Source organism: Sparus aurata, chromosome 18 (genome assembly GCF_900880675.1).
Source record: "Sparus aurata chromosome 18, fSpaAur1.1, whole genome shotgun sequence".
Lineage (NCBI taxonomy): Eukaryota > Metazoa > Chordata > Actinopteri > Spariformes > Sparidae > Sparus > Sparus aurata.
The window spans coordinates 19497597-19520080 of record NC_044204.1 but is presented as its reverse complement, the minus strand read 5'-3'; the positions used below and the strand labels follow the sequence as shown (position 1 = coordinate 19520080).

The following is a 22484-nucleotide window of genomic DNA, read 5'->3' as shown; positions in this document are numbered from 1 at the left end:
TTTTCCTTCAGGTGCAGGTCAGGCGTTGGTAACAATTTATACCGTGTCGGCTCAGTTGCAGAATGTAATTTGAACAACTGTTGGAAAACGGGTCGGATGCTGTTTTAAGTATGGCGGGTACAGACAGGAAAAAGTTAATATGTAGCTGGTGATAAATGGGTAATTTAATGTAAGTCAAAGATATTTTCCTCAGTAGTTGTTAGACAATGGATAGAGAATGGAACTCCAAATAAACGCTAATGTTGCTAATATCTATTCCTGCTTCTTGTGCTAATAAGCCATTGTCTGCTTGCACATTAAGCATATCATCCATATGTCGGTGTTGCATTTTTAAGAAATTAATGAAACTAAAATTCAGATGATTTTCAAATACATTTAGCCTTTTCCAACAAGTTGATCCAATATTGACTAAATGTGGGGAAAAGGTTCAGGTTCCTAAGATAACGACTGTTGGTCGTTTGGTGGGAAGACAAAAACACACAAATTCCAGTGTTACGCCGTGCAGCTCCATGACAGTCAGTTATAATGAATAGACATCATTCTTCTTTCCCATTTGACCTACTTTTACATTTCAGAGCAGATAATGCAGTTTAATAATAAACCGAAACTGGAGAGCGAGTGGGAGAACCGCTGAAGCCGATGCGCTGAACGTATTTATACCACTTCCGCAGCAGGGAGGGGTTTATGCAAATCATATGGCCGCGTTACGTAGCGCGGCCATGATTTGCATGATTTCTGACCCACCCATTAAATCCTGAACACAGAAATGTTGAAAAACTGTTTGTGAGCCTAGCTCCAAAATTAAATTCTACATGGCCGAATGGCTTTTACATGTTTTAAGTAAACACATTTATGACCCGTTTAATGTGTTTAGAAGAAAATGGCTGATTTTGGTTTACACGGACTTTAATGAAAAGCGTGCTCTCCAGCAGCTTTACTGAATAGTGCAACAAATCCAGTGTTGCTCATTCAGTGAGCTTGCGTGAGCGGGAACAAGATCACAAAACACAACCAGTTAAAACATTATATATTTTTTATTTTTGTACGTGTTTATTTGAATTCCAGTTGAAGACACAGTGTCGCACTGTGCCAGGGTTTGCATAGGTGTGATAAGAAGGTAAAACATGGCAGCTTGACAGACCGTATTTCCATATTACAGATAAAACCAGGTCATCCCCTCAGCAGTCAAATGGAGCATGATTTTTAATGGTATCTTGCAGTAATGCCAAAGTGATCACCGTTACAAAACCTGCAGTCACATGACATAGTCCTCTCTGATAGAAGTGTAGCATCATAGCATTTTGGTCACGAGGAAACTCCCACTGAGCTGTCAAATATTTTTGCTGCAATTTTGAGACATTTGATTTATTCTTTTTCTTGAAATGATTTGAAAAGACCACTCACTGATTGTCAGAGACATGACAACACATTAAAGGTTAAACTGAGTTTTAATGGTGACCTTAAAGTGATAAGTCTCCCCAAAATCTGTACGGTGTCAAACACGCAAGTCCTGTAGGCTTGACAGGTGACTGCGGACTGACACCATCAGAGGGTATTCGATACTAACATGATACTAAAAAGATTGCTCAAAGTGCAAAACCAAACCAATATAAAATCATTAAACAAAACAAGTAATAAACGACAGAAAAATCCCTAACATTCCCTGCTACATATTACACATGTAGCTCTCATCATAAGCATATACTCAAAGCATGCATGAAGGGCTTCCACTGGTCCACATCAGCCCAGGTAGACCCCCTTCCATATTCACACATACAAAGCGTAAGCACTTCATAATTGGCATCTTTTCTTAATATAAGACATTCCTTTACAGCTGATGCTCTTCAGAAGACACCAAGTTTAGAACATTGACTACATTGTAAACATTATTTTTTCCTTGTGAATAAATACTCCTGCAACAGTGTTTCAACACTGCTGCACACATGGAACAATTTCACATTTCTATTAACCTTTGGGACAATAATAACAATAAAAACAAAAGATGAAGTTCATAAGTTCACAGCTCGGGCTGTTTCAAGTTGCTTACCAAACATGGATTAAGTCTTAAAGACTTAAGACGTACTCCTTGTGATATGTACTATAATTCGCTATCATATCGACCCTTCGAGACATTGTAATCCATAGTGTCAAGTATTTATTATCTCCTACATTGCCACCTTTACTTTTTAACGCTGCTAATAAAAATACATTTGAGGCAGTCCATTACTGAATGCAGGTGGTGTTCTTCAATGTTTCCCTGAGCTATTAGGATCTAAAAGAAGCAAAGAAAAAAGAAAGAAGAGAAGTTAATAAAGAATTTGAAATCATTGAAATTCAAAATGACCTGCAGATGACTCACCTGTTTGGCCTTTTCTGTCCAGCAGATGGAGCCAAAGAAGCCTTTCCGCTTTGAAGGGCGTTAGTAGTCACCAGCAGGCCTTTCATTTGTTGCTGTTCCTACAAAAAAATCAAAAGTCAAACATTTTACCTTTAGTTCACTAAAACTGAACTTGCTTTTTTGTAACTTGAAAACATACAAATGATATTCACCACTGATGGCTTGACGGGACAAGGCGGTGGAGGTCTGTTTGGAGGGTCTGGCAGGGGTTTGTGTCCTGTTGAACTCTGCAGCTGTGTTTTGGTGTCCAGTGAAGGTGGAGGTCCTGAGGGCGGTGGGGGAGCCTGGTTTCGTCTCTGCTCAGATTTAAAGGTGTTTGCCTGAGGAGAGTATTTCCTCTGAGGAAAGGCTGCAGGCTGCGCCCGTGGATGAACCATCTGCCTTTTCTGCTCTGCAGCATATGCAGGTACGGGAGGAGGCTTCACTGCTGGACGCACAATGGCATGTCTGGACCGGGTTGAGCAAGACGGGCTTGGATGAGGAGAGGATTTCCCCTGGGCAAGAATGCAACCATTACAAAGTTCAGTGGCTTGGTCTTATATTAAAAAAACAATATAGATTTACAGCACTCTCTGGTTCATGAAGAGCTTTCTTACAAGGTGACTGGAGTCCTGTTTCTTCAGCAAGAACGTTGGGTTGGCGTGACCGTTCATCTGACTGTCGGCACACAGAGGCTTGTCCTCGACTGGGACTGAAACACTGAGGTGTAAAACACAAATCCAAAAGTACCATCAGTCATGGGTCCATCCATACAACATACACAGAGACTAAAGCAGAAGCACAACATCAGCTGGTATTTAAATACAGCATCTCATATTCGGCTTATTTTCAGGTTCATACTTTTATTTTGGGTTTCCTCTAATGTTCAAAGAACACTTTCTTTTTCTCATACTGTCCATTCCTATATTCACCCTCTATCTAAGTGCCTGTCTCCTTAAGGCCTGCCTTCTGATAAGCCCAGTCTGCTCTGATTGGTCAGCTGTCAAAGGCATGAGCAGGCACCGTCAATTGTGTTTCTGCATCAGCTCTGTTGCTGTTTTTGACAGTGACATCACAACTAACAGAAATCCCGACGGCTCATATGAACGCACAGTTTCTGAATACTGGCTTTGTTTATTTCTCCATAGATAGAGCGTTCTAAAAATTACACAGCATTTGTTGACAGCCAGAACAGTTTTATAATAGAAGAGGACAGGGAGTCTCAGTTTGTAAAATTTGACCCCTTTAAGCCATCAGAATTACATACATCGGTACTGGAGGTGGAGCGGAGGTTTTCACTGGGAGTTTATGTCTGTAGTAGCACCACAGGCTGACAGCAAAAACCACAAAGAGAACCAGTGGGACGACCAGCAGGAGGAGGAGGAAATTGCCTGTTGGAAAATAGAAAAAAAGACAAGAGTCAGAAATGTGCATAATTACAGAAACTATTAACAGTTTAAGAAAAACACAGCTGTCTCACTTTGACTGATGACAGGTCCGCTGTCCACGCTGCCCCCTGAGCCCCTCTGGTCACACAGAGGAGGAGCCCAGCCCGCGTCACAGTGGCAGTTCTGATTGTTGTTGCACAGCTTTTGAAAGAACAAATTACAGACTAAATTTACAATGTAAAGATTTGTATCATAATACTGATGTGAATAACATCTTAGGGCTCATTCTACATAGAATAGAGTCAATTCATGTGACAGCTGTAGTAACTTTACAGAAATAACACTTATGGGGACTCTGCTGCATCATGAATGCTCTTACTTTTGATAATTTACATACTTTTTTCTGATAACACTTTAGTACACGTGTTTCTTCATTCATATAGTCTCTAATTAAGACATGAAAGCAGATAAATATGGTGCCAGGCTGCCAGCCTACATCATTTTCCAGGGAGACTTCAAGACCAGTGGCGAACACGACTGTGTGGTGCACGCAAGGTTTATGGAACAAATCTAAACATGAATGATGTCTTTATTCTATAGACATTACATCGTGCAAACAACTTTAACTTCACAATGACAAGTTCAAGCAAAAAACATGTCTATTGCCAGTTAAAGTTAGATTTCGAAAAGCAATGACTTTCATTTGTACTGCAGTATTTTTTACTGTGCTGTATTGCTACTTTTAATTAAGTAAAAGGTCTAAATACTTTTTGCGCCACTGCCAAGTTTGCCATCTCTCCATAAAAGTGGGCTGGCAGCCAAATCCCTCTCCTCAGCATCCATCCTCACGCACATAGAAACTTACCCCGTGTCCATGGCACTTGGCGTTGCACTCATCAGCCCTGAGGAAAGATGCATTGCGGCATTCTCCATTAAAGCAAATCTGTTGAGAGAAGGAGGGGCGTGAGGAGGAGAGTGAAAGAACAGTTTAAAGGACTGAGTTCTTCCCATAAGAGGTTGAACTTCTGACAGGTAAAAGACATACAAAGATCTAAAGCATGCAATAATGAATTCCATTTAATATATCGTCATATAAGTGTGAGTCTCACCGAGTCAGCGCCACACTTGGTCCCCGTCATGACCAGGCCTGGGTCCAGAGTGTCTCCCTGTGCCTCCTCGTCCCCCTGCCCAACCTTGTACACATGTGTTCCCATACATTGGATCTTCTTATTGCCCACGCTGACGGTGGTTTCTATGCGGACAGCATTGTTCTCAATGGGCTTGGAGGCAGAAGCTAAACACTGGATTTTCCCACACTTGGCATCCCTGGCAGAAATAACAAAAACGGTATCATCAGGTTGTTTAGATTGCGTAGATCTGTTGGAGTATATGAACCTGAATGTTTTCGATCTTCACCTGTCCTTACAGCTCCTGTACTTCCCAAACAGATCTTTGCCACAGTTCCCGTACATGTCTCCAGCCTCGTTCACCTTCTTAAAACACAGGTCAGGGGCCGCGCGGCCTTCTGCGGGTCAAAGAAGATAATGTACAGGAAACACATCAGTTTGGCCACACAGACACAAATAATGACACACACACACACGCACAGTGTGTTATGTGACCACCTGACGGAGACCAGATGGCGTCCCTTACTGTTCTGTGTGGCTCCTGTGGTACTACAAAGGCTCTCCAGGAGGCTCTGTCACAACGTGAACATGGACACTGTCCAATAACAGTCCCTAATCCTGTGACCCACTGAGGGCTCAGCTCTAACTCTACCCAGCCTCTCTGCTCCAACACGCACCAGGTGTTTAACTGCTTTAAAGACGATGTGACATTATATTTATCAAAGCCTTTTTGACTGATGTGATTGTGCATAGAAAATTAAAAGAAGAACAGGAAGCTCCTTTTGTAAAGACCAGACCAAAGTGAATTCATTGAGAAGTGTGCATGAATGTAGAAAATATGCTATTGCGTGATCAAAATGGAGGATATATCCCATGTTGGAACAGTCAATTTATAGAGTATAAACATGCAGTTTACCCACCTCGTCCCCAGAGGGACCGACACTGCTGCTCCAGGGTCAGACACATGCCGGTGTAACAGTATGCCTGCCCGCCAGCACACGACGTGCCATCCACTAAATAGAAATTAGCAGGACAGGATTCCGCCTTCCCATCGCAATACTCTGGCAGGTCACATGACCCCGAGGGAGCACGACACAGCACACCTGGACTCTTCAACTGGACAGAGAGAGAAGATGAGAAAGGGGAAGTTTAGGAGGGAAATAACCCAGACGAAGAGAAGTTATTTCTGCTTTTCTCTGTGATTAGATGAATAGTACCTTGCAGTTCTCACAGCAGACGCCATGAGCACACTCAGCTCCAGCTTTCAGGGTGCAGTTGTTGGCATTACAGCAGGGACTGGTGCACTCCTACACAACACATACACCAGAGAGCAGAGCCGTGAGTCTTGGCCAGAACATAAAGGGAGAATATACACTGCAACAACGAAGGGACACAACACACACGGACCTCTTCTTCTCCACAGTCGCATTCCTCTCCCTCCTCCAGGTAACCGTTGCCGCAGCGCTGCCCTCCGTACATGACTCTGGTGTTCGGCATGTTGAAGAGACACTTTCCTCCTCCAGAGCTCAGGTAGCTCTTCAGCTCCTTCAGGTTACAGTCGTTAAACACGCGTGGAAATGGGTGCCTGGTTTGTGGTGAGGAAAAGCACGAACACAGTTAGTAAGAAATGTCTTGTTTTACAGGTGAAAATATCATTTTATCCTGCACGGCCAATTTTGCTTCCCTCACATGGGATCTATCAGATTAATGCAAAGATAAAATTATGGCTGCCGCTGTGTGCTCTTTTTTTTTTTTTTCGTTTAACACAGCCAAAAAGACATTTCCAACTATAATTAAGCAGTAAATCTTTGCACAGAGATATGATTTAATTCATGAGTGAATGACCATGCACACTCAGCTCAGCCTGCACGGCTTTACGCAAATTCATACATTACAGATCCAGAATGCAGCTTGTAACACTGCAGATTTTCAGACATTCACATCAACGAAAGTTGATAATTCTTAAAAACATACTGTGTAAAAGTTGAGAAATGACACTGATTGCCAATTTAATTATCCTTTTTGCCTTCTCTTTGAGGCCAAACAGCAAAAAAACAGCACTGTTCATCACCTGGGAGGTGCACATGTAATTTGGGTATTTAAACAGAAAATCACAGAAAATTTGAAATACAAAAAATAATTGTCTTGATGCAAGTAATCAGCTGGCAAAGTTTCACAGTGGTGTCTGTTTCGTACCCAGTAGCAGCAGCCATGATGCAGCCCCCGTCCTCGGCCCTCGCCTGGCAGCAGCCTGTACTGTCGTGACTCATACCGAAGTTGTGGCCCATCTCGTGTGCCATGGTGGCAGCTACACCCACTGCTGACTCCGAGTGGTCCTGGTTCGACAGAGGAGTCAAAGAGAACTTAAGACCTGTAGGAATTCGATCTTTTAGGTAGATGGGTTAAAAATGTATGTTATGTCAAATTAAATATCTGACACACTGGCATTCCACTGAAATTTTAGGAACTCAAGTTCCATATTAGATTGTACTTTTTGCTATATGAGTTGAGTTTTCATTTCCACTCAAGCGCATGCAGAGGATTCTTGTTTGTCTAGACTCATGTCTCTCACCGTGTTCACTCCACCAGACTGGTAGTCGGAGCACATGGCTTTAAGAGGGGCAAGCCCGATGGTGGTGCCCTGGAACCCCTTCCCCCTGGAGACACAAAACGCCACTGGTGATTAGTTCCAGCCGGACAAGGGCTCACCGGGATACAACAACTGGTGATGGTTATTGTCTCACACGATGTAGATTAAATCACTTAAGGGCTCTACCCCACGGGGACCAGAGGCTTGGAGGATATAGAGGGGAGACTAGTGTTAGAGACAAAGTGAAGGAGGAATGACTGACGTGATGAGCTGAGCATTGTCGTTGGGGAGCGCGTGGAGCTGTTTGCGTCTCCAGGACAGGAATGCCGCCAAAGTGCCATGAGGGTTGTCTGAGACGCTGATCATGTCCCCGCTGGTCCACACCTCCAGACCGATTAAGGCCACACGGATGTTTAGAGGCTTGTAGTACTGTGGGAGTGGAAGAGAGAGTAACAGACAATGAATTAGACTTGTCACACCGAAATAAAAAGCGCGAGTGTCTGTTTGTGGTTTTCACGCTTAATGTTACCTTGTCAACTAAGTTGGCCGCTTCCAGTAGTTTCAGTTTTGTCTTGTCGAGACTACTCCCATGTTTGTCATACTGCAAACGACATAAACCGCACTTTTACAGTCTAAATAGACACACCCACGTTTGTTAATACGGCTTCCTAAACCTCAAACTTCACAATTCAGATGAAAAACAGGATGTGAATCAGAGTTTGAATTTAACTAGCTTTAAAAAGGCTGATATACACTTTTTATACCACATTTAAATGTATCTCATGACACCGATCCATCCATCCATCAGCTCATGATAATTTTAACACACAAAGATACATCCTGCACACCCACATTTAATGGTTTCTGTCTGCTTATAAAGTAACCATATATGTCCACATCCACATCTGTGTCTTTACCTCGGCCTTGTCTGCCACTATCAGCAGCTCCACATACTTCATATTCTGGCTCAGGTCCCTTTTTTCCTAAAAATGAAGACAGAAGACTTTAAAACAGAAAATGTGGGAGGACTCTTGCCTTTTTAAAAAAGGAGTATCACAGGCAGGTGAACGCTGTCATTCCTGTCCGAACTCACCCTCCTGCTCTGTGGCGACATCATCCCATGGATGAAGCCATTAAGCCCCTCCTCGTGCTCCTTGTTGCCGTGGTGATGCAGGCAGCTACCTCCGGGTAGATGCAGACTCTCGGCTCTGAACACGGCATGCTGCTGCGCAACCGCGGAAGCCGGGAGAGGCTCTATCAGGTAGCTGACGCTTGTGTTCAGAGAAATCAGTCCCCTGGGGAAACAAGACACTGCTGATGGTTCCATCCAATCACAGCTCGAGGAAATCAACGTGGATTAATGATGCTGCTGTCTGTTTATGTGGAAGTTATTGTTTTTAATGCCAATATCGTAAAGTGTGCGTCTTTTCCAAGCATAAAGCCATTTCTAATAGTAGTCCTGAAGCGTGATAAAACCATATGGTTGCACATCAGACATAAATACTTGTTTCATGGATGGGTGGAGCAGAGGAAGTGTCTCAGGTGATTTACTGCTCTTTATAAATGAAGATCAGCTGGGACCGACAGATTGATACACAATCCTCTGGCCCCTTCACAAAACCACTCATGAATGAACACATCTATACAAAAACCCATGAGCGTGCACACAGCAGCAGGTCAAACAGCTGTAGAAAACATCTGGAGAGGTCGAACGCCCACATGTCAGCGTCCCTCTATGCTGCTTTGCATTTCTCCAGAGAATCTACATTAGTAGGAAGACGTATTCATTCACCCGTCCTCCAATTCAAACCCCAAAAACACACATATGACTGCGATTTCTGTCAGCGCTCGCCAGTTCCTCCTCCGCTGCCGGCCTCTCCTCTCTGATTGTCTCTATAGGAAAGATCAGCTGCCCTAGATCCACAGCAGGAAGACAACACAGGATCTCCATACTGAGCTGTACTCAATGACCTACTAACCTACTGGACAGCACAAGACACTACACACAACTGTTTCCTGCCACATTTTCTATTGAGCTACAGTTTAATCTCAGGATAAACAGTTTTGCAGGCTGTGGTTACAACTTCCATTCATCTAAAACATCTGGATTCTCTAGGAGAGCTCTTAAGCCTTATTTTACGACTGTCGGCATCTACTGTGAAAATCCCAGCGTGTCCATGTGGGAATCAAAATCCGCACAATAGCATTTCAGCTTGTAAAGTGTGATTCACTGATACTGGCAGAATATGTTACATTTGCACATTCGTAGTGCATACACGTGGTGTCAGAATAATCTTAAGAATAATAACTAAACTGGGAAAATTAATGTGAATGCCTCCTCCAGTCAATGGTTAGAACGTTTTTACTAATTAACATACTGTGTATGATTAACCTGGATTAGTTAGAAACGGTATTTATTAGCATAAAACCTGATAACAAGTCAGATAAAGCAATGTTTTAGCAGTGCTTTGAGGAAATATACTGGTGCAGCAACAAGTCTCGGCCAAAATCGCTCCTATATTAGGCTCTTTTTCAGGTTCAACATTTTTTTAATTTGGGTTACTACTAAAATAGGTTTACACGCTTTAATGCTCAAAAAGCACATCAGTTTTTTCAGACTGTCCAGCTGCAGCACTCTGTCTGAAACGCTCTATTTAAGCTTCCGTCTCTTTAAAGCTCCCACTCCTGAAAACCAGGTCTGCTCTGATTGGTCAGCTCACACATGCCTGAGCCAGCACCGCTAATAACAACAGAACAGCTGTGTTGAATTAAATCTCAAGCTCCAAACTAGCTGTAGGACGCTAAACGAGGCATTTCAGGAGCCGTGTTTCCTGTGGGAGAGAGGAGCTTCTGTTGCTTCTGTTTACATGCACAACTACAGAAAGAAAAGAACACTGAAAGAAAGGGAAATTTAAACTTAATAGGTCTCCAATAAACACTCACGGCAATAAAATATGGCACATCTACTTCGTTGCGCCCATGTTGTTTCCACAACACGACTTAAAAGCTCATGAACACACCCTAGTTGGAAGAATGACTCCACAACATGGAAAATGGGACTATTTAAGGGCAAAGAGTGCGCTTGTATTAAATCCGATTTCTGCAACAACCTGATGTCTCAAACGCTGTGTATAAAGGATAAATATTTTTTCTGTAATCAGGGAAGGGGATCATCAGCTACATTTCTCATGGATAAAAGGATGTCTTAGTCAGGTATAAGTGTAACCAGGTTTCATTTTAACCATAAATAACAGAGAAGGGGTGATGTTCAAAGCAGTAAAAATGGTTCAGCATGTGGACACATTTCCTTGTCTCTTTGGCAAGACACAACAATTGAACAACAGTAAATTATGTATACTATAAAGGAGCTGCCTGGGTATTCTATCAGCGACTCAGAAAACACTGAGGAAATTGCTATGCATCCATTAATTTTGTTCTGCTGGCCCAAAATGAGCACGTCAGCTTGGAAACAAATAAACCGAGGCTGTAAAATTAGCCATAATGAGGCTAATGATTTTAATTCAGTGAGCAATTCAGTGTGTTGCAAACACAGTTTTTAATAAGATCGATAACACCACCCTGATGTGATTCAATCAGCACTAACTTTCTGCTTTTGAGCATGTATGGAAAACTTCATGCAGCGCTTCACTCCTTTTTAAGAGATGAGATAGAAAAGTCCTCTCAATAGAAACCTATGAATACAACATGTTTGTTTGACATACCTGAGTCCTGAGCACGTGCTGACAGCCACACTGGAGCCCTCGATGCCCTGAACCTCCCCATGGTAGAAACAGTTTCCCTGGAAGACCAAAACAATTAAAGCTCAACATGCAGCTCTCCATGTAGGGAGGCAGCGATAACAGAGGCTGTCATTCACCCAGAGGACCTTGTTATGAAAGCAAAGAAATGTAGAACTTTATGTCCACATTGTTATTTTTCAGCCCGTTATACAGAAGGATTGATATTTATTTCTCTTTTATGATCATTTATAACTCCCCACTGCAGTTTAAGAACATCAAACTGTCCAATAGACTTACAGTGCTGGCGGGAGACGACGACTTGCGGCCTCCATCGGGAGTGTACCATATTTCCTGATATCCAGGGGCCAACAGCTGCCTGGTGGAAGACGGCACAAACTCAGAGACAATTTGTAGAGATTACATGTAGCGCCAGACATTCAATCTCCTGAAACAGCAATATGGTGGAGCATTGGTGAAAAATATAGGAGAGTAAAGGCTGCAGGAAACAGTGGAGATGGAAGAGTCTCTCCAGCAGCTCAGGGGTCGTAAAACATTTAGTCTGACAGAGACACTTTACAAAACCAGACTGCTTTAAAGGTTTAGACAAAGATCCTCTCAGAGATAAGAGGGAATACAAAGACTAATGTTGCGACGGTAATAAAATCCATATGTACCTTTCCTGAATGACCCTTTTGACTTTAGCTGAAGTAGGATATGGAAACTTAGAGTTTAAGTTCTTTGGTATATCCAGGCTGCTTTTGTTTGACATTTACCAATTTCCACATTTTTCTGTATAAGTTGGAATTTCTCCATCAGTATATGTTTACAGACATGCACAGGAGAGGCGGATAAATCAAGGCAAAAACAGGCACAAATTGAGAGAGACATTTATTTCATTGTTGGAAAACATTAAGTTCCTCTTCCTCTCCATCTGTGTGTGTGTGTGTGATTGAGTGAGTGTCCTCAGACTTTGGCTGTTTCTGTCAAGCTTCTGTCACCGTACCGGCTCAATATTTACATCTCGTACAGATGCTTATTTTCCTGTCTTTCTTCCTCCAACTCTGTCTCAATCCATTCTTCCTGTTTCTCATTCATAAGCTCTTCCTCCCAGCTGGGTTGCTTTTACTCTGTCTCCTCTCATCTCTCCTCCCACAGTCTGACTCAGATCCATTAAACGGGCTGTAACTGCAGTGAAATCAGGCTGTAGAGGAACCGACACGTCAACCTTTTTACTGCTGCTGGTCGAAACTTAACTGAAGTCTGAAATAAACATGAGACAGACCAAAGATGTTCTGCTAGGATTTTATTATTTATCATGCATCTTCATACATAATTTTCTGTCTCAGCTTGCTGCTTTATCGCAGGGTAATGACTGAGCTAACTATGATCGATAAAAATAAGTCTAAATCAGTTGAGTGAAGTTGAATACACAGCTCAGGCAACACACTTAATTGCTTTGATACTGAAAATTTGATGAGAACTCTGTCTGAGGGTAAATAATACACCTGCCAGCACCTTTAAAAGCCCATGAACCAACAGATCACATCTTTGGTTTAATTCATACAAAAACTAAAATGTAAAACCAAGAAGTTGTGGGTTTTACAGGGGAGGTTAACATTAGCACTTAGGCCTAGGCTATTAGCTGCATCTTTCAGTCTTGATGCCAACTAAGTTAGGCTGCAGCTTATCCTAAATATATTTAATGGAAGATCATTGAAGTGGTAGGTCAGTCTTCTCATCTCTCAGCAGGAAAGCATTAGTGTATTTTACCAAAATGCTGAACTATTTATCAAACCTCATCCCACTGACTTACGCTTATCCAACACAAATGAAAAGGTAAAAACAGATTTTGTCATTGCCGGACAGAGCCAGGCTAGCTCTTTTCCGTTGTGTTCAGTCTAAATGCTAAATTTAGCTAGCTAGCTCATGGCAGTCCTATTTATTCTCCACCGGAAAGCAAATCAATGTATTTCAAAATGCCTCAGTATTAATTAAACTTTAACCTACACTCATTATATCCAACAAAGATGAAAAGGGATTAACAATTAAGCCGAGCATGTGCTAAGTTAACTGGCTGCTGGCTATAGATAGCCTATTTAGAGCACAGAGATAAGAGCAGAATCAATTGTCTCATCTAACTCTTGGCAGGAACGCGACCCAAAAGGTCAAACTATTCTTTTAAAGGATGATGGAGACGAATGAAAGGAAGATGGGGATTTTTCTTTTCTCTCCCATCAGATGCCCTGAAGGAGACAAGCCTCTTGAAACAATGACAGCCTGTTGATGCAATCATCCAGAAAAGCAAGTCAGAGATAGAAGGCGGCTGCTTCATCCTTTAACAGATTACCACTCTGGGGTTGGGGGGGATGAAGGGGACTCACGCACATGACTAGTCTATGAGAAAACTTAAAAATGATCACTCAGTGGTAATGTATCCGGCTGGTGTCACCCTAAACGGGGTAACCCCCGCTGCGTTGGGATTTGACCCTCTAACCTCATTTATATCCGGCTTTCCTTTAGCTTTCCTTATTTAAGTTCCCCTTATATTCCCACTACGTTCTCCTCTCATCTGTGTTGCTATCTGTCACTCTAACAGACAGGATTAATGGCAGAGAGGCTGATGATAGACTCATCTTAACCCTGCTGCTCTTTCGCAGTTGTAGTAGCGATACAGGAATCACTTCTTCCACGAGGAGATGCATAATGACTCTTTCTCTACTCCGTGCTTCTTTATTCACACATGCCAGTCAGCAGCTGTGCACGCTAGACCGATGACCTGCCACCATGTGACATTTTAGACACAACATGCCATTAACAGGGCAATTACCACTGCTGAAGGCACAATACCAGTTTAGTATTGCGATATTACTAAACATGCCAATGAAAAATCCAACAGTTGTTGTCACATTCAAAGCGGCTTTCGTCGGTTCAGTGATATCTCTTTATATAACCACTGTAGTTGTGCCGGAATTTTATCTGAGCCAAGAGATGAATCAACGCAACTGCCATCCGGTATGAAGAAGCAACCACAGGAACCACCCCGAAAATCAGCAGGTGTGATCTCACAGCATTGCTTCAATTTGCCTCAAAAGTTCTACCAAGAAAAAAAATATATAGTTCAGCTAAATGGGTGAGTAACTGGGTGCTAAAAAAATATGAGGACAACAAAAATGCGCATGCCGTTTAATATGATGACATGTGTTAAATTCCGCATTCTGTTCTTTTTTTTTTTATCAATAAGAGACAATGCTTCTGCATGGTGGAGCCAACCACCAGCAGAAATGATTCTAGATGTTCAGGACTGCGCTAAAGGACAGGAAATGAGTGAAAACAGTACTTGAACTGTTGCACACTTGTGTTTGTCGCTTAGTTTGAAATAGAGAGTAGGAATAGACTGGTTCTGTCTGGTGACTATGTCTTTCAACCAGCATATCTAAAGCTCATTAATTAAAACCCTAATATCTTGCTTGTTATATTCGGGAACAAAAACAAGAAGTGTAATTGTGTATTCGGTTTGATCGGGGTTGTGGACTGTTTCTTGGCGAGGTGCATTTGTAGTCACATTGAGGCTGCCAGGCTGAGACTCCAGGAACTAACTGAACTTTGTCAGGAAACAGTCCAGCAAATAACCGCCCGTAAATCTAAAAAAATGTTGTTCTTACACTTTGGTTCTTGTAGGGATTAAACAAACACAATATAAGACGTTAGCTGGCTGATGATTCTGCCTGTTTCCAGTCTTCGTGCCAAGCTGAGCTAACCCGCCGCTGGGTGTAGCGTCATATTTACGGAATAGACATACAAGTGGACTCAATTTTCTTATCTGGTGTATTTTCCCAAAATGTTGAACCTTTGAATCAACCAGCTTTGGAACATCCCAAGCCACTGGGTCTAATTACAGGCTGGTAAATGCTGCGACAGCATTCTAATTGGGACTGCAGAAGCCTCTGTGGGATGGCGGGAGTGCTGCACAGAGTTTGGACGTCTTCCAGTGTCCAGACAGATGCTGTGATTGAGGAGCGCAATACTGGCTGAATCAGGACTGTCTAGTAGTGAGGCCGAGACAAAGGCTCGGTTCAGCCTCATGAGGGGAGAGAAGCGGCGGGGGAGTAATGCTAATGTACTCGAGAGATAGCAGAGGAGAAGGGGACGTCGGGTAATGCATCGGGGTCAGTGGGTCGCATTCTCTCATAGTATCGGATGACATCACCGCACACGGGGCGGAGGGAGGGAGAGGGGGCTGACGCAAAGTCAAAGTAGCACTCAGCAGTGGATGATGAAGAGGCTTTTATTGCACAGGGAGGCCAATGTTCTGTTGTGTGAAGCCCTGACAGTGTTTCCCCAACACACAGGCCTGGATTAAGATATAAGCAGACTAAACATAGAAACAAAGACACCAAGGGCAAGCAAATACATCCCTGCTCTGGTTCTGTGATCCATCAGGTCCGCGCTTTTACTCTTGTTTGTGTTCATTGTGTGTCTGCAAGTGTGTCGCCTGTCTGCGTGTGGCCACAGTCTGCTAAACCCCCGACCGCAGGGAGCGCGTGGGAGATGTATATTTGTACTAGGGCCCTGGGGCACGTCCGATCAGGAAAGAAAGGACGGGGTGCTCGTTTTTAGAGTGGACAGTGGAAGACGTATGAGGTGAGGAGAAGGAGAGGAGGAACAATGATGTGCACATTTCCCATGGGAGTGCTTAATTCAGGTTCATGCACTTAAGGCTGTGCCGGCGGGGCATTAAACAGAGGAGCAGGGAAAGTCATGCAGAGGAGGAAGCAAGGACATCCACGCGGTTCGTATCTGCACAATAACTCACACCCAAACTGACCCCAACTGTCTCCACTTTCCTCTTTCCATGACTTCTCTCACCTCAACCCTTCTCCTCCGGTCCATCATTCACTTTCTTACACTGTTTCCTCCCTCTATCACATCCCTTTTCCTGCACTCTGTGTCAGCACACTAGCCTCTGTCTGGCTCTTAACCAAATCAAGCTTCCCCGGGCACCGGCACGGCCCTTCATTAAGGTAAAAGCTCAAGCAGCCACATGCAGACACTCGCACGGATTGCACGAACAAAACCCCCCCAAAAAAGCACACGTGTACATGGACGGGTGTGACCGGGGAGGACGTAAATGGATTGAGTGTGTACTCCAGCCTCTGGGAGTACCGATGCCCGCAAAAAATTTACAGCCCCGTCTTTCTCCAGGCTTTGCTTAAGTGATAGATTAAGTGAAGTGCAGATAAGGTGCGCTGGAGATTGGGGGAAAAAACTGAGATGTGAAATGCTGCAGGAGAATAAACAGAAAGACGAGATCAAGACCATCTCACAGCGAGTTTAGGTTCTCCTTTATCTGCTGACTGTCAGAGAAACACTCGCGGGGGCAATGAGGACAAGAGGGAGTAGCCAGGACTCAAAGATGGACCCTGGCAGTATTTTCTCTGGCCGCTCTCCAAGATCAGACCATTGATCTTCATTGACACAAACCGCTGTCTTCTTCAGACCCCCTATAGTCTCACACAGACAGATCTGTCTCCATGTGAGGCCGACAGAGAAAGAATCACAGTAACCCAGGGAATTGATGTTTAGGCTCGAACAGTGGGAGAGCACTGGCTGGTTGTGAACCTCAAACTAACGACAAGCCTGCAAGCTCTTTCTTTGACTGCGATAAAACACTTACATAACGGAGTGATGGGCTCTGAACCCTTGTGGTGCAATGTTCCTAAAAAAAGCTTTACTAAATTATTCAACGGATCCTTCCCCTGACTAAGAAAAAACACTTTCTCCCTTAAAATCTCAAAATGCAATAACCTTGTTAAACTTGTTTGGTCATAACGCTTGAGGTGCACACAGAAATTCAAATGTTGCACAATTAAAGAAAAACTAAGTATGATAATGGAACTGTAATTTTCATAATATGCCCCATATTGCATATTAGAAGTTATGGTGGACATAAAAGTGAGTCCTTTCTAAAAACATTATTAAGAAAAAGAGAACAAAAACATAACCCTCCGCCTTTTTGACCCCCTGTCTTCACCTAATCATTTTCATAGAGGCCCTAAAGGGCATAAATTAAGTTTTGGTCATATATCAAACGCAGATATTCATATGAAGTGTGGCCTATGGTTCCCATGTTTTTTTAACTCTGCTTTCAGGACAACCAGACAACTCTGTAAACACGCATTACACAAAAAAAGCTTTACTTCCTCGCTGTTCAATTACCCGGATCTTCTGCATAGCTTCTGCATTGTTCATCCCATCGAGCATGCGTACTGAAGACCTCTGTCAGTCGAGCCAACTAACTTTCCAGTTTGGCCCTCCAATAAAACAATTTAATGGTATGGCTCTTTTACACTTTCCAAATGTTATCACACCAAACGGCTCAAATTCCGATTCATTCCATGGGGGTTGCGATGTATTCAGCGTTTTACAGCCTTTCACGATGCAAGCTCACAGGGAAAAAGCGTATTTGGCCAGTTTGCATCATGTGACGTAATTATACTGTTGTAATTATACTGGCCCCTCTGTGTCAAATTGGCTTCAAAGCCCTGCGCTGTTCCTGGTGGCTTGGTGGTGGGCCTTAAAGAGACAGCAGCTAGAGTGTTTCAGACAGAGGATGAACTCAGGGGCGTCATAAAGGGCCAGCGTAAGATAAATAAGGAGTTTTTTTTACCTGTGCATCATGTAAAGCTACTCTGATAAACAAACTTTACTTATATGAGGTCATTCAAAAACAAAGCTACAAAGTGCTCTAACAATAAAACCATCAATAAATGGCATCAGTTAAAAAAAAAGCCATATGATGAAAGTGAGTTCTAAGAAGTGATTTCTAAGGAAAATACTGAGTTTAACGGCTTTAACGGTCACAAAACCATATTGTGGGACCATCAGTGGGACCGTGACAGAGGATCTCCAGCGGGCTCGTTAGTTAAAACATCACAGATATGGGCTGGAGCCTGACCATTCAAGGTGCAAGACTCACAGGTAACTGTTTGCTTTTGTATTATTATTATCATTATCATTATTATTTTTTTAAAACTTATTTTATTGTCTTATTTTGTCTTTAACGTGTCCGAATAAATAAATAAATAAATAATAAAAAATAAAACGAGCGAGGGGCAGTAAGGATCGGTGTAATGCGGTCGCAAGTTCTCTTTGTATGTATTAAAAGCCTGACAGCAGCGTTTTGTATCAACTGTGGTCTATGGACATAACTCTAACAGAGTCCCAGAGTAAAATTATATTGCTGAAGATGAGCTTAATAGGCCCCTTTTAAAGACTGGAGCAGAAATAAGTATTTACATGACTTTTTATCCTGATCAATGAAGCTCTCAGACACATACATTAAAGGATCAATACTAAGGATGTGTTTTCTTTCGTATTAACTCAATCTTTTCATGTTTTATCATTTTTTAAAAAGATTAATTTCTACATTAATTTGTTCAAATCCTATTAAAAACATTGTTCTCATCACTTTACTCATCCTGTACTGAAACTGTAGCACCAGTGTTTCCCACCAGTGAAGAAACTAACACATTTCCTGTTCCAGGAAACCGTCGAAAAGTTTCACAAAAAGTGATTTCAAAATTATTTGAGTGCGAGGAATTACATTCTCTACTAGATTTTATTTCCTCTTTTATTTTCTTTAGAACAAAAGAAACGGTCAGTTCTTGATTCATCTCTATCTCATGTTGGGCAACTCAGAAAACTGTAATAATATTTTCAACTGTCCTCCCCTTGTCTCTGACTCTCTCTAAACACTGTGAGTGATTGATGAAAATTCCTTTGCCCAGAAGGAAATCTAACAGTGTGACCACCTGCTGAGGAGGGAGCGCAGAGGGGGCAACAAAGTCCCTGGGGGGACAGTCGGTCAGACACAGCGGAGTCATGGTCTGCTAATGTGTGAGTGAATGGACGACAGAGAGAGAGAGCCTATCTGATGGTAAAAATGGACTTCATAAAAGCCTCCCGTTCCACTTGTGTGCTGGCTCGAATCCAAAAGTGATAGACCGCAGCTCTGTTGTCACCGCCGACATCTCCCACCCGGCCATGGCACTGTCCATTAGAAGAGTCAGATGCTCCGCTCCCCTTCCTATCGCCATCCCATTGTTCCTGGGCAGGAACCACTCGGTCAGATTAGAGGATGTTAGGTGCAGAGTCACGGTCTGACTTCCTGTTTGCCCAAGGCGCACGGATCGGGTGTCAACCTTCTGTCGTCCCAAAACCATCACCCTGCTTTCCTCCCTTCATCCCCCTCTCTGCACCCACAGGAACACTGACCTTATAAATGTGTCTATGTGACAGCTAACATCTGGTCAAACACACGGGGCTGAGCTGGGGCATCTTGTGGACGTCTCAGGGGACAGTGAGTTTGAGATTTGGTTAGAGATAACGATTTGAATACTTTTGGGTGTTTCGTCTCTCTTTTCCTATTAAGCACATGAAGTTGCCAGAGTTGTACTTGTGTATATTTTTTGCAGGTATCACTACTTTCTGACAACTTTGTACTTTTACTGCTTAAATGTGAACAGAAAAATCTGTATTTTCTACCCCTCACATTTTCAATAGTCTTGTTTGTTTTTATTTTGCATCATTGCACGCCACCTTACACCATTTCAGTGTAAACAGACGTAACGATACGGAATCAGAGAGAAAGGGAGAAAAGGCGTGTTAGTGACTCGTATTTGCAGAGACACTTGCAGCCCTCTGCTTGGTTGTTCTTATTTTCTCAGGTTGTTGCTGCTCGGGACGCTTTACCAACCCAAAGTGTTGGTATTTGACGCCCTGAGAATGAGACTCAACAATCAGCCATCTTTCTGGTGCGTTTGTGAACAGCTCGTACAAATCCTGCTGATTCTACCTTCGAGTTTAAAAGTCTTTGAATGGCGTGAACATGACGTGACGCTCAGATGGCCTTGCACAGAAATGGCTAGTAGAAATGTCACTTTATTGCTTTATGTAAGTAAAGAGGTTGAAGCACTACTTTTACCAGAGTCTCTTAAACAAGTATCTCTAATTATACGTATGACTCACTGCAGTGTTGTGTGGTGTACTCAGGCACTCACTCGTTTTTCTCCAGGTGAAGTCTGAGCTCCTGGCCCTCAGCTGAGATCTGAACCACTGCCTCTGATGGGTGCTACAAGGACAAAAAACAGATTGCCCATCGTGTAAACGAAAGCTGACTTATATTTTATCATATTCTTTAAATCATTTTGACTCCGATGGACTCACCTCTTTGCTGGCGGACCTCCTGCGTCTGTGAGGATGCAGCCATGTGGGACGAGTGATCTCATAACTGTGAACGTGCTCGAGGATGCTCTTCAGTGAAGCCTGCTCATTTTCTCCTAATGAAAAACAGAAAGAATGAAAATCAGAGACAGAAGCCGGTTTATTGCCAAATAGATTTTTCACACACAACGAAGCATTGTAGTGCAAGAAGGAGGACTCATTGCAAACTACCATGTCAGAGCTGACCTGCAGCATGTGCACTTAAAGGTGCACGCTGTAGTTTTGGGGAATACATTTATTAATTTATTATGCCTAAACAAACTATGTATACGAACTCTCTTTGTTTTCACGACTGAATAAACTGGATATACAAACTGATTTTAAAGGACAACACAGTTTCATACTGTTTCACTTTGTTTATGTGTGGCGGACCCTGCCACCTGTCTAGCTTCAAACAGTGTTCTGCGGAATATGGAAACAATAAATATGTTTGCGTCATTACCACATTAACATTGCAAATAGTAAAATTCTGACACACAGTGTCCCTTTAAGTGATTGAATCACAGGCTATTAAGACAAACAAAAACAAAACACAAAAACAATTTGATTGACATTAAATGCATGCCCAGCAAACACGTTAAGTTTGCATTTTCAGACAACAATTGATCCGTATTCTCATGCAATGCCATGCTGATCTCGCGCTCCAAAGACATCCCAATCATCCCAATCATCCCAAAGCCACGAGAAGACGATCACACTCACCATTGTAAACACCGCCTTCAGAAACGGCAGCCTCCACACAGCTGAGCAAAACTAAGAGACACAGACACAGAGAGGAGGACAGCGCCGCGTCGAGATGAGGAGGAGGCGGAGAAGGAGGAAGAGGACGCGCTCCTGGACGCATTCTAACAACAAAAGGCTCCGAGTAGATCCGCTGAACTGAGACATAAATGTGACAGTGGACGAGGTCTGCGATGTGTGATCACATCAGAGGGAGGAGGGATCGCCGCCGGTGTGACATGGTGAGAAGCTGCTTCAATGAGATGCTCGCAGACCGCGGGGCGCACAGCTCCTTCATTCTCAACCCCTCCCCTTCATTACGCACACACACACACACACACACACGGGGAGAGACACCCAGTGCCGGCGAGGTGAGGCAAGAGCAGCCAGGATATGATGAAAAGATGTAAGAGCGACACGACACGACAATTAAACAAACACAAAAAAAAAAAAAAAAAACGCAGAAAAGAAAAAAAAAATCTATTCATGGTTTTATTTCTACCACTCAAGCATTTTTGTATAAAACACGTTTAAGCAGCAGAGACCAAGATATTCTTACTTTTACTCACTGGGGTGCTTTAAACTCTAAAAAAAAATGCTGGATCCTACATTTCCCATCATGCCACATTTGTCCCCATCCGACCTCCCTGCTCTCTGTTGATGCCCATACCATACCACCTCCACGTATCCACTCTTTAACACAAGCTTAATGTCACAAAGTTGTAGTCTCTAAGTCTATACTGAGCAATTCTGATTCTATTCTGATGGCCAGTGGGGGATGTGACTCTACTGGTTTCCAGAATAAGTCTGACTGCATGTAAGCTTATGAGAAAATGAGCCTACTTCCAACTTGATTGATTACCTCAACAAACAAAATGAGTTTGTGGTCTTAGTCGCTGGTTTCAAGTCTTCTTCAACACAGCAGGATTTTCATTTAGTAAATTCTGATCCTGTTCAGAAGTGAACAGACAAATAAAGCTGGGTATGCTTTAGGGCGGGTCTACCTTGTGGCTTTAGAAAAGTAGTCCAGTAATCAATGGCTGATCAGAACATCACAGTACCTCTGTCCTCTTTTAAACATGTAGAGGCTGATTGTACTGTCACAGTATGGATAGAAACGCAATACTGGCAGAACGGAGAGTTTTCACATAGATGGTTATCATAACCGCTAGCTTAGTAGTAACACCTTTAAATTACATCAATCGGCCACTTTTGCTGTGTAAAGTATTTATTAGTAGTTTTTTAACAAGTAAAAACAGT

The 22484-nt window shown here is 42.8% G+C and overlaps 1 protein-coding gene across 1 annotated transcript; it reads right to left on the bottom strand.

The window, feature by feature from the left end:
• Nucleotides 1-1015: 1015 nt before the first annotated feature.
• adam19b (ADAM metallopeptidase domain 19b) lies at nt 1016-21530 on the bottom strand. The gene is made up of 23 exons (XM_030397428.1): nt 21207-21530; nt 20448-20560; nt 20282-20352; nt 11520-11598; nt 11205-11281; nt 8576-8777; nt 8400-8465; nt 8012-8083; nt 7745-7911; nt 7465-7549; nt 7089-7228; nt 6300-6477; nt 6110-6199; nt 5813-6008; nt 5182-5290; nt 4875-5091; nt 4631-4708; nt 3858-3966; nt 3645-3768; nt 2995-3097; nt 2551-2892; nt 2360-2457; nt 1016-2272 (listed from the first exon to the last, which is right to left on the bottom strand). Exons 1-23 carry the CDS (start codon nt 21346-21348, stop codon nt 2266-2268), a joined length of 2865 nt encoding a protein of 954 aa, XP_030253288.1. The 5' UTR covers nt 21349-21530; the 3' UTR covers nt 1016-2265.
• Nucleotides 21531-22484: the final 954 nt, after the last annotated feature.

Bases quoted from the DNA above. Each gene is read 5' to 3' on its own strand.
- adam19b (XM_030397428.1), bottom strand. From the start codon at position 21,348: ATGCGTCCAGGAGCGCGTCCTCTTCCTCCTTCTCCGCCTCCTCCTCAT. The intron at 7,229-7,464 runs GTGAGAGACATG...CTGTCGAACCAG, and splicing joins AGTCTGGTGGAGTGAACACG to GACCACTCGGAGTCAGCAGT. The intron at 6,478-7,088 runs GTACGAAACAGA...ACCACAAACCAG, and splicing joins ATCATGGCTGCTGCTACTGG to GCACCCATTTCCACGCGTGT.